This window comes from Sinohyriopsis cumingii, chromosome 2 (genome assembly GCF_028554795.1).
Source record: "Sinohyriopsis cumingii isolate HCF-2022 chromosome 2, ASM2855479v2, whole genome shotgun sequence".
Taxonomy (NCBI): domain Eukaryota; kingdom Metazoa; phylum Mollusca; class Bivalvia; order Unionida; family Unionidae; genus Sinohyriopsis; species Sinohyriopsis cumingii.
In genome coordinates, this window is record NC_142962.1 from 122718346 (window position 1) to 122731844 (window position 13499).

The 13499-nt window shown below is 36.4% G+C and overlaps 1 protein-coding gene across 1 annotated transcript in view; it reads left to right on the forward strand.

Annotated features, from left to right (window-relative positions):
• LOC149805734 (uncharacterized) overlaps positions 1-13499 on the forward strand; it is a 40876-nt gene that overhangs the window by 13998 nt on the left and 13379 nt on the right. The window contains exon 2 of the mRNA XM_089950406.1: positions 11935-12214. Coding sequence (XP_089806532.1) covers positions 11977-12214 — 238 coding nt within the window. The 5' untranslated portion in view covers positions 11935-11976. The remainder of the gene's footprint in view (positions 1-11934; positions 12215-13499) is intronic.

Consider the following 13499-nt stretch of genomic DNA (forward strand, 5'->3'; position numbering starts at 1 on the left):
AAATTTGTTGTCCAGTGTAATACGCCTATATGACGTCAATCTAAACTGACATTTAGAATTTTCACATAGTCTTAGATAGCGTGATATTTAAATTTACGTGATGTGCATCGAGGAATATTGGGAGAATACTTTTGATCACGAAGCATTAGATATGTAAAGTATAGTTCAGTCGGATATACATGTATGTTCAATAACTATGTAAAGTGGGTAGGGGAAGGGGCCACAAACTAGCCATTATACTAATTCATCCGGGGTTGGCGAGCGACTAAGTTTGGAAAATGTACATATGATCACTGGAGCATAACAGTAGGTCAGTTTCTCCTCGTGACGGCAATAAGTAAGTAGTCTTACTGTAGAAAATTCCTCACCTGCTTAATAATTACAAGGATATTCATGCCTTAAACTGATTACCTGACTGCCGTCTTTCCCTGACTTAATAGATTACCTGACCACCGTCTTATCTGTCTTCTGTTACTTAATGTCATGTAATACTACTTTGTTTAACAAACAAACTAATGAATTTAATATGCGAATAGGCATTGTTTGGGAAATTTTGTGTTTTTTGAAATATTAATTTTCGCCTGCTAGGAATTCGCTTGGGATTAGATCAGATAAACCTTGGATTAGAAGTACTAGCTTCCATTTATTTATTAGTTTACATATATTCTTAATCCCCCAGCAATGTACTTTACTTTTATCGGTGACATAGTATAACACGTAATGACCTTTAACGCGCACTGTTTGACATTATGATCATGCATATAAACACTAGTGATAGAAACGAACATATATGTGGTATATATTGTCCCTGGTGGTGTTAATTTATATCGGTGCTATACGATACTCAAGCGATCATTGTCAGTGTTTACAATGCCAGTGGTTACAGGTCGAATGCCAGTAAATGATCGTAGTGCATATAACTTTATACATGTACACATATTAATTAATTTCTAGAAAACTAAGATTGGAACTAAATATCTTTAATCCACTTTGACTAGCTTACACACACACACACACACACACACACACACACACACGCACATGTGTGTGTGTTCTATCACGTGAAGTTTTAAAACTCTCATTTGTGAAGAATAAAATTGTGATGTATGTATTTATTCTAATTGATCGCCTCTTGTGTTTCTTTTCATTATACTCTTTTTCTTAGAACTCAATGCTTCTTCGTTCAGTAGTCCAAATTAATCTTTTGTATAATTAAGTATGAAATCGTAAAACAGGTAGATGGTCATGAAAATAAACAATACATCGTAACATGCTTATGCTATCAGAAATATTAATAATGTTCTTGGTTCTTTATCCTTTTATAAGTGGGGAATCGGGTGGCCGAGTGGTCTAAAATGCCCGCCTTGATCAATCACTACATCAACTCCGCATTGATTCTAACCTCGGATTCCGCTAATGTGAGCATGCGAGAAAGCTTGCCAGCTTCTCGACGGTCTGTGGTTCTTACCATGATTTTCCCAGGTTCTTCCTCCACCCCACCAGTTATACTGGCCGCCACATATAGCCTACCTTGCGCTGAAAAATGGCGTAATACCCAAAACAACAAACCTTTAAAAGTTTATTCGTTTTTTATTCGTCTTGTTTGGATTAATCTTTTTGGAGTGTACAAGAGATAGTTCCCGAATGCCGTCATCAGCAACCATATTTGTGTTATGTGCTGGCAGATTTACCGTTGAGTTTATATTGTGTTTGAAAGTTGAAATAAATTCCTTGAATCTGAAGAAACTGTTACAAACCTACCTACCTACCTACCTACCTACTTACCTACCTACCTACATACGTACGTACGTATGTACATACATAGATACATACATACATGCATACAATCATACAAACATACATACAATCATACAACATACATACATACATACATACATACATACATACATACATACATACATACATGCATGCATGCATGCATGCATACATACATACATACATACATACATACATGCATACAATCATACAAACATACATACAATCATACAACATACATACATACATACATACATACATACATACATACATACATACATACATACATGCATACAATCATACAAACATACATACAATCATACAACATACATACATTCATACATACATACATACATACATACATACATACATACATGCATACAATCATACAAACATACATACAATCATACAACATACATACATACATACATACATACATACATACATACATACATACATACATGCATACAATCATACAAACATACATACAATCATACAACATACATACATACATACATACATACATACATACATACATACATACATACATACATACATAGAACGCAAATCAGGCTTCATGATAGTATCTATATTATTAGTTTATGAGTTGGTTTTGCTTCAGTGTACCTTATTCGAAATGGTCAGTTTTTGTGGTGGCATATAGGAGAAACTGTCAGGTTGTCCATCGTCCGGGTAAAATGGGTATAATATCGTCTGCTAGTGACCTTTTCGGGAAGCATCTGTTTGATGGTGTTTTTTCTTCTTCTTCAAACAATGATAGAAACAACTGACCCTGTTTGTGTCTATTGGTAAAAATGTTAATTTCTTCTTTGTAGTACGCATTGAAATGGCATCCTTGCTCCACGTGTCAGGTTACAAGTTCTATTGTGTTAATAGTTCAGCTACAATAGCTAAACTAAGCCAAGATAGTATGTATTTATACTGAGAAGGGCCCAGATAGTATGGTATATGCATGCATTGTTATATGAATGTAATGGTATATGTATGTAGTGGTATATCTGTGTACATGTATTATTATCTTGAGAAGAGAATGGCCCATGATATTACATATGAGATCGTAAGATACGTCATATATCGTTGTCTCTGCAGACTGATATCTAATATTTTCTTACCTGCGGATATGCATGCCTATCAAAACGGTGTCTTAGATTTGTTTGTAGTTGTTGAGGAGGAGGAGGAGAAAGAGAGGGAGGAACTAATTGTCTCACTATGGGAAATGCAAATTACCGTCGCGTCAATGAGTACAGCCTAAAGACCAACTATTTAAATCACTGAGGTATCGACATTGAACGATTTACTTGGCTCAGAATTTAAGTACTGTGAAAGTGTTCACATGTGTTGCACAGTCTGTCACATATGTTGTTGTTGTTGTAGGGTTTAACGCCATTTTTCAGCACACGATAGGCTATACATGGCGGCCAGTATTAATGGTGGAGGAAGAACCCGGGGAAAACCCCGGAAAGAACCACCGACCTACGAGAAGCTACTGGGAAGCTTTCTCACATACCCACATTCGCCGAATGTGAGACTCGAACCCACGCAGACATGGTGAGATGGCAGTGATCCGAAACGGAGAGCGCTTTAGACCACTCGGCCACTCGGGGCCTCAGCGGGTGTTGCACAGAGTCTGTTAAAACTCGGATGCAGATGGACAGGACAAGACGAATAAGCTGCAACAACCCCGAGTCATACCAAAGACTTATAAAATGGTACTAGCAGCTGCCCTTCGCTGGGCGCTCAGTATTACGAAGTTAGCGTGTTAGGACTTTCAAAAGAAACAGAGAAGCAACCTAAATCTTCTGTTAGTTGTCCTACTGGGAACAGATGATTACTCCCCTCTCGTTATGTCCGATATCGTTCTATTGGAATTCAAACAGACTAAAGCCTATCTGGTCAAGCTAAACGTGGCAGATCATAAACAAACCTAATTTCATAAGATTAATGTTCTTCCTAATGGTGGCAATTTCATCACTGAATCCCATTAAAATTACACAAGACATAACAGCTCCGTTCTCGTCTCAATTACACAAATGAATGAATGAAATTCGTTAGATGACTTTACTATGTTATTTTCAGTGAATAGACCCATTCAAGTCTTTATCATAGGTGAAATCATCTAAGATCGGTGAATTCAAACGGATTCTCGTAACTCATATCAACTACAGTAATGCATGAAATTCTTAGATTCCTATAAAAATCAAGATGACAAATTCAAACAATTCGACAAACTTATAAAAAGACCATTTTACGAATTCAGATAGAATTCGAGAATATTTGTCTACGGATTTAAACAAATTCATGCAAATATAAAAAATTAAATTTAAGCAAATCATTATATTGGTATCGACGAATTGCATGAAACTGAAGAAAATACCGTGTGCTTTCAAACTTTGTTCGCTTCTACCGCCAACTTTTGTCCCTTGACTTTCCACTTTCCAGACATCCGGTCCCTTTGACCAATGAGAGGATTTCTTCCAAATCCATTATCGGAGTCCCTTAATTTTCATGCTTGCAGGAAAGATGCAGACTGACTAGATTTTTTCGATGAGGGCAATTTAATCCCAAGAATCCGTGTGGGAACCATATATATTTACCGCCTTTTACAAATAGGCGCCAAAATTGCGGTCAGTCTGATTTATAGGTTTAAAAACCTGATTCTGGAAAATGTCAATTTCTGACCTTTCGATACAAAGTTCGAAGTTAACCTTCCTTTTTCAAGTCGTCTAACGGTTAAGTAAACGAAGGCTTAATTAAGAATCACCTCCTCTCCCGACACAGACATTAGAAATCATTGCAGTATAGCGATTTAACAAGCACCTGTCCCCATAAATGTAATTAATTGTTCTCTGGCCCAAATTAATGTGTTCTTCGTAGATCAACTGAAATTTGGACAGACTTACACACATATATGTGCATATACATAGACATATACATACATATACACCCATAAGCTTAGATGGAGTTACGGAGTGATTAATCTTTTGGATTGGAAGGTTGATTAGCTGATTGGAATGTAAGTAGGTGTAGAATTGCTTGCAGAGCCGTAAATTCACCGTTACAAATATTTCTCGAGAGCTACACTTGTATAAAGATCATATATTGGCCCAGTTACATTATTACACGTACCTTGACCATTATGCATGCAATTCCATATATACATGGGGCATATTATAAACACCACAATGTTTCATAGTGACAAAATATCACACGAATTTTTCAACATATCACCTATGATTACGAAGATTGTAGGGCGGGAGTGGAGATTGTTTTTGACTGTTTGGAGTCCTTAGTTTATTAAATGTCTGCCGATGCGTAAATAACAAACACTGGTAAAAGTAATTCACACTCTCAGTGCTTGATGATTCGGTCTATATTTCCATTGGGAAGAAAGATTACTAGTTTTAACATATTCACCATATACATATATCACTATCGTCAAACATATAACCACACGAAGTAATAAGAGAATAACAGAGAAGGTTGGGAGTCTGGTGGAGGGTCTCAGCTATTCATATTCTGTTGAGTTAATTAATAATTCCAATAATAATATTTACGTAGATTCTCATGCAGACATTTTCCGTTTTCAAATTAAATAAATTTGTACTTAATTTGGATTCCATAAGGATCACGAACAATATTTTTTATCGTCCTTATTTGCCGATAATTGTACCTCCAAGTACGCGTGTCCTGTCAAACTAAAAATACCATATGACACAAGAACATATTTAATGATGTTTTTTTGTCAGTCTGTTCTAGTTACGTTGTTGTTGTGGGCTTAACAGCATAGCACACAACGTTTGGACTCCACATGATAATGAATGACCGTGGAAATTGGTGTCTCGACTTCGGTAAATGTAGAAATAGTTTGGGTGTTATGACTATTTACAATTAGAGTGGGCATGGTGAAGGAACATACTGCCTCGAAATTATACTCCTTGTTTAAATCCTGCATGTTCTGTGAACTGCGAATAAAAGCAATTAGCACAAAAACTTCGCTCAACAAATGACAAAAATTACCCTGACTAGTTCTCAGTATAATCATGTACAGAATCCTTACCCTGTGAGAAATAAAATTACCATTGCTTTCTAATAAGTTATATCGCTAGCTAACGCTTGACACGCAATGTATAATTTCAACCTTATCGTTACGTGTAGCACGAAGCATATTCGTCCACGATTAACAATCGAGTGATTCAAAAACTGTTGATTTAGAGATTTTTTAATAAATACATTTTAATAAAAAAAAGAAGGAAATGAGGATGCATTTAGGAGAGAGAGATTTGTTTCAATATATATATATATATATATATATATATATATATATATATATATATATATATATATATATATATATATATATATATATATTAATGAAAAGTGGAAATAAATATGTGGGTAGGGGACTCGTTCTATATCTACTTTTTCTACCTTAAAATAGCCACATTAACAACACCAAAGCTTGCTGTGTCATGCATGCCAGCCTCGATCACACCAGCACACTTGTACTCGACCTCCTGTAACAATATCTGTGCTTTCCGAGCCATTCATTGTCTCTGCGTCGGCATATCCGGTATATGCACAGGCTATCAGCGCTACAGAGTAGTAGTAGTAGTGTGTGTGTGTGTGTGAAATTGAACCTGTTGTCCGCATTATCGATCCATCAACTATGTACCGGTAGCTTGAAACTTAGGGGCAGCGATCAGTAACGACTGCGACACATTATTATATATCGCGATTAGCCGAGAGCGTGACGTTGAAGTAAATAATCTATGATTGTCCAGCTGTTGACTATGCAGATTGTATTTACCAGTGTATCGGACTTGTTACGATGCAGAATCCAGGAATTATGCGGTAAACCTTCCATCTCAGTACTGCTAATAAACAATGCCTGACAGAATCGCAATGCAGGTATCGATACAGGGAAATTTATATTCATTACTTGACGTAGATACGCTTTCATTTGGAACGATCTTCGATCTGCGATTGAACCCAAAAGTCGACGTTCTGCACACAAAAAATTACAAAGCATAAATCCTTTTTTTATCCCAGTATTTTAATATTCGCAAATATAATCTTTAGTAAATTCGTGGAGTGAAACTTTGAAACAGATTTTAATCATCTGATTTCCAAATTGATGAATGCCAATTTGTTTTCCGTGTCCCGATATTTTAATTGTGTAATGCATCATTTGTTCCCCGTCAGATTACTTTTCTTTTAGTTTGGGATTTAGCTTTCTAGTTGTTTGCGTCAGTGGCAGCGCTCTCTGAACCCGACTGCCTGTGCGCACATAGTATCTTCTTTGACGAATTCAGTCCGCTACAGTTGGTACAAAGAATGAATGGTTGTATTTGTATTGATTTGCACCTCCGGGATATCTCTTACTACTATCGTTATGTACGTAAATGTCATCGAGTACACACACTTCCAATTGTAATGACAAGCTTTATCTTATAGTTGACACGCCATTTGTCGACATTTTGATCCTGGATTCTTTGTGGCAAGATAAATTTGGTTTTAGCCCACAAGTAAGAAGCATAATAAACGGCTATAGATGTATGACACTTATAACCTGGAATTAGCTTGCTATGTGAATCTTAATAACCGAATTGAAACAGCTTACTGTAGACACGAGGCACGGTAACACGGTAAGCTAATAAGCCCCCCACCCCCCGCAATAAACAATTATGTCTGTCTGTCTGTTCGACCGTTCAACATGTTAAAGAATACAAAGGATATTATAAATGTTATTATATGTAGTTGTTAAAATCTGAATGTGATATTCCTTTATTAGTTATTGTTGTTGGAGGTGGACTATGTTTTTTCTCGAATGTTTGTTCTCTCTAGTTTGGTTCGTTACATTTACAAACCATAATCACGCTAAACAATATGGGGGGCCTTTATGGGGTGATCGGTGGGTGGTTTTAAGTAAAACGGGGGTGGGGGGGGGCGGTTTGGAGCGCATGGAGAGTAACGGATATATGAAATATGTCAAACGCAATACTTTAAATACAAATAAATGTACATATACTGGGTATCTTTGATATAAAATAGTTTTCAATTCATATATGTATATGAAACTGTTTAAGAGGGAGAGAGATTATAAATTCGCGCAGTGGGATGCACAGATAGGTACATGCTCTGTCTAGTAGAATGGATTGGTTACTCAACGCGTAGTAGTACAGCAGCAAAATAATAACGTACAAGATTACATGTTCTTTCTGTATATATTTGATAAGTGTTCCGCGCCGTAGGTGTTTGGTTAAGACTGCAGTCACTAACATAATGATCTGCACCCCATCTATAGCAGTGTACATGTCGATATCTGATCGTGTTTCCTACAAGGGGCTATTCTTGCCAGGTATCAAAAGTAGGTACATTGGTTGCATTGTCATAGACTCAAAGCCAATATAATGAAATCCACCTGTATATTTTGCTCCTGTTCTTTCGTACATGTATAAACTGGGCATTGATCTGTTTATTCGTTATTTACATTAGCAGGTAATTAGGTTAGTGGTTAATTATACATACATTAAACAGTAATTAGGTAATCTCATTAAGTCATTACTTCACTCATTTTTTATCGGTATAGATGACCACAGATGTTTAAAAAAGAAATTTTTACCCAAATCCACAAAGTACATAATAATTGTAAAATATCGTTGCGCTTTATCTAACGGGAACGCAAGACAAATTCCCCACGCTTTCAAAATCCGCAAAATTGCTAAATCAGCCGCAAAAATCGAAATTTTTTCTCTCCGTTTACGCATCACACATGTTCGAAAAGTTGATAAATATCTCCCTTGCAAATTGGGTGAAGGCATAAGCGTAATTTCATCAGCCTCGTCAACAACCAAATATTCTACCTAAAAATACGCACAATCATCAAGCTCTGTAACAGACATACATATAAACAACATAAATAACAGGCGGGTCGAGACAGTAAGCGAGAAGTATGCGTTTCAGCAGGTAGACAGACATGTAAATAATATGTAGGTCTCAAGGGATATAGACAGACTTGATCGATCGTTCGACAGACAGACAGACAGCAGAAGCATACAGCAGTACTGTACAACATATCCGGAGCTAAATAATTATATGAATCGTTTCCGTGTGGATGGGGGTCGCAAGCCTAAATCAATCCAGATACCCATATGCCTAGACTTTTCACAGAATATAGTCGACATTAATTAACTGTGAATAGGCGTTGAGATGTTGTAAATGTAGTGACGGTGTAAATGTTGATGTACGTAAGTGTAGGAACGGTGTAAATGAAAACCATATTGCACAGTGTATCGATTCCACCTTGAATAAGTTATATAAAATCAAGCATGTTATTGCATACACTTCCAGTTGCCTCCTACATTTCCCACAAGCTAAACGATATTACATCGAACCCCGCCCACGTGAAATTGAGAGGAAGATGGTTTATGTTATTAGACATTGCAATTATCCCCAACCCCAATCCCACCCCAAACCCCCAAAACAAAGAAACAGAAAGAAAAAAAAAACACATTTCATTAAAATCGACAGAATTTAAAAATGTGCTTAAAACTCTCGCAACCTACATTTTCTTTGACGTCAGAGGTCAAACGATTACGCAATGAAGGGTAAAGGCCAATGACAATTCGATTAAGCAATGATACATCACAGAGTAGAATCTGCTAAATACTGGATAATCAGCTAATTATAGTTACAAATTATGTTGGAGTGATTATGTCTAAGATGATAAATAATCTATTTATCAATTTCAGGTAGGTAAGTTTCAATACAATATCACTAGATTACAGAAACACCTGCGGAAATGACTACCCTGTGCCGCTTCTACCCGGTTTTGGTAAATTCCAACTTCCAACTGGTCAGTAACCGACGCGGTCACAATAGACACCATCAGGTGCCCATCTCCCCATCCCCATGTCCCAAAACCTTAAAACTGTCCAAATATCTAAGACTAGTAAGCAAAAGCATTATGAAAAGTACAAACTACTCAGTTCATGCAACAACAAAAAAAGAGGATTGTATGGTTTGAGTTTACAACAGAGTAGTCATACTCTACCCCTAAATTTTATCCCGTTACAATTAAGGAATCATCAAAGTCTTTCGCGTAACACTTTTCAATGACTGTACAAATTATTCGATTGTATGACGTATGCAGCTGGTTTATAAATAGAAATAGGCATTGTACACTGCCCATAAAACGGAACCTTTGTGCGTGATCAGTATCGTACTATACGTGAATGTTGACATAACATGTAACGTATGTACCAGCATAGTCCGTTGTATACTGTATAAGTTTATTTCACTGTTGCTCTCACGTTCACGATTGGTAGATTGAAGTCTGCTGTACTTATATGAGTAGTTTGTTTAGTGTGTACCAGTAATAAAGACCCGATCAGCTGACCTATCATACAACGAGAGCATTTTGTTTGATGTCTATGTATGTATGTATATATATATATATATATATATATATATATATATATATATATATATATATATAGTCAGCTGTGTTTACATGTAAAGTCAAATTAATGGACGAAGTGATTGATTGGTTCACAGGCGACGCAATCAGTATTGCATACAATTTCAACATGAAAGGTTAACCGGAAATGAAACAGGTAGTAATACTAGATACGTGAGATGTATATAGACCAATCCTGTAGTTTCGAGATTTTTGTGTCTTTTGTGAAAAACGTGAACTAGTTTAATTACAACTACTACATTCTACTACATTTTACTACTCAACTATTTCATGCTGCCGCTACTGCTACTACTACTACTACTAAACACAATGATTACAACGATTGTCATTACCAATATGGAAAAGATGAATTGGTGACATGCATGATTGATTGGTTGGTTGGCTGGTGTTGAGCAATATATAAGCCAACGAAAAAGTAGTGACGAAAGTGGAGAAGAAAAAAAACGATGTGTGACACAACGACAGCACCGTCATAAAAGAACATAACCTCCAATAATAATAATAATAATAATAATTATTTTTATTTATTATTATTATCATTATTATTATTATTATTATTATTATTATTATTATTATTATTATTTGATGTAAATGAAACTACTGGTGGTAGTAGTGGTAGAAACTGAAATTATGGAAAATGACCTACCAAGAACTATTGTTGTGACGTTCTCGCCCTTCCAATGGACTCAAGAACGTGTTATCGGACACGTACGACTTTAACCCTTAGGGCCAAGATTGGCACCTAATGTTTCTGTTTCCCTGTGCCATTGATTGGTTCCTCGTGGGAATGTGATAACCACTGCCTGATATAGGTACCATGTTATTGGTTTTTAAATGCCTTTTTAAGTAATTCATTGAAAGTAATATTTTGTTTGGGTTTTGTCCAAGACAAATTATTAGTTGTAACAACAGGAGTATCAAAAGAAGAATAATGTTGACAGTGGTTATCATTCAGTCGTTCGTTCGCGTTTTTTTTCTTCTTCTTCTTCTTCAAAAGCAAAACCAAAACAGGCGATACTATAGTACATGTTTTACTGCATATAAACTTAAACGTGTATCATTATCCCATGATTTCTATAAATGTGTGGTTATTTTAGTAGTATAAATAAGCCACTCGTGTTTCAAGCAGCCAAAGATATTTCATATAGATTTAAATTCCATGCATATATGTGCATGTGTTAATTCTCTGTTACTTAGCCAGCCTGCATTTTTCCGTTTTTCCGTCCGTTTGTCCGTTTTTAAGTCCGTCCGTCGATGAGCACTCCTATCTGCATGTATTTACATGTGTATACTTTATCGATGACAACGCTTCATTTGTCAAACGATCCTGTTAGAAAAAGTGTGTGTGTTTGTGTGCTGAGTAGAGAGCGTAGTTTCGATAAAGCGCCAGATTATGTGTGTAGATTTATGCTAGTTGTATGTCAAGAGTCACGTCTTTGGAAGGAGTTACAGCCCCTTAGTTAGGTTTGCTATGAACAGCGATCCATTTAATAGCTCTAACACGGCAGAACGAGATCAGTAATGCGATGTGAGCCAAGGAGAGTAGACGGCTCATACATACTATCTGTTGTGTTGTACATATCCTGTTTCAAACAGCGTTACTGTATATTGGTGAATTTATTTATGTCACATTCTCATTTACTCTGGATTTAATATAGGAGTGGAGGGTTTTGTGATTCGGGGAGCGCCTAATTGAAGACATGACCTGTGTTTTATCAATGACCACATTCTACAAAGGCCCGTGTCCAGGGTTTGGTAGTAATAGCGACAGCTGCCTGGTGCCAGACCCAAGGGATTACGATGACACATGGGGCCCCGACCCCACGGGACAAGTCGGAGGGGAAGGGCACCATTCATTTCCAAGCACCACGTGTCGAGTAGAGGCCAGCTCCACCTGCACCAATTTCAACGTTACAAGTGACATTAACTCGATGCACGGTAAGAAAGTGTTTGTTTTATATTTGTATTCAGGCTGATTATTTTGTGACATTTATGGATGAGATTTATTTTATCACAATATGTATTGCTTTGTAAACTTCGAATACTGTTACAAATTTAAGTCACGTCCTTAGTAATGTACAAAATGAGGTCATTCAGTATTGTTCTTTGTTAAACAAAATTCACTTCACTTTTTTGAGCACTACTTAAAACATTTGCTAATTGACTTGAATATTTATGTTAAAAAATAACTGTTAGTAAAAGAAAAACAAAAAGCGTCAGGCACCTTACTATAAATTCTTCGTTTATAAATTAATGTAGGGCCTATGTTCCCATACATCGGCCGAATCAATTATCTTTTGAAAATCTGAATACTCCGACAACATAGCTGGGTTTCTTTGTTTGCCGGCCACTTGCCTTAGCTGGGAAAACCTGCCTTTGCAGAGCTGGGTCTACTGTCAGCTGTGCGCCACACATGCTGAAAAGGTTCGGTTTGAGAAAGGCTCTGAAACGATATGTTGATGGGGCAAGTAAACCATGTAACGGCCGTAATCGCATAACAGTATATGATGTTGATTAGCTATCGCTTTATATAGCCGTATGATGGTTTTTGTAATTGAATATTATAACAAGTACATGTGAGTAAGGTCTACTTGTGTTAGTACTTGGGTAATCTTGCCTTACTTAGTTAACGAACTGGCGAGTAGCAACTTGAAGCTTGATATATCACTGTAATTGTTGTACTTGTTATGTCTTCACTAATAAGGAAGAACAAAAATACAGCAACATTATTGTTGTGGTTTATAATTATTCACAAGTTATATAATGGAAAACAAAAATAATAACACCGGTTGAATTTATATTGCCATATCATCCTTGATTACCGATTCTATAAACATTAAGCTGATAATAAGCAAGTAAATGAGTAATACTTTCACTGCACTATTTTAGGCTAGTAAATTTTACCAGTACATACTAATTTGTCACTTTTTGTAAGGGGGTAGGGGGCGAGTGACCGAGTGGTGTAAAGCTTTAGCTCGGCGAACGTAGCGGACAAAATCTGGTCTAGTCAGGAAGTTGCCCTTGAAATTTTAATGGCATATGTTTAGAATTCCAATTTCACGTATGGTGTCAAAAATGCTTGTCCTTAAAGTTATGTTTTCTCGGTCGAGATTTTTGAGGTATCTGTTGAATTAACAGTAGTGGTTGAAAGTTACAGTTTCTATGTCAATAGTTTAGATTGTGTCGCTTGAATTACACGGCGGTGGTTGAAATTTTAATGTCA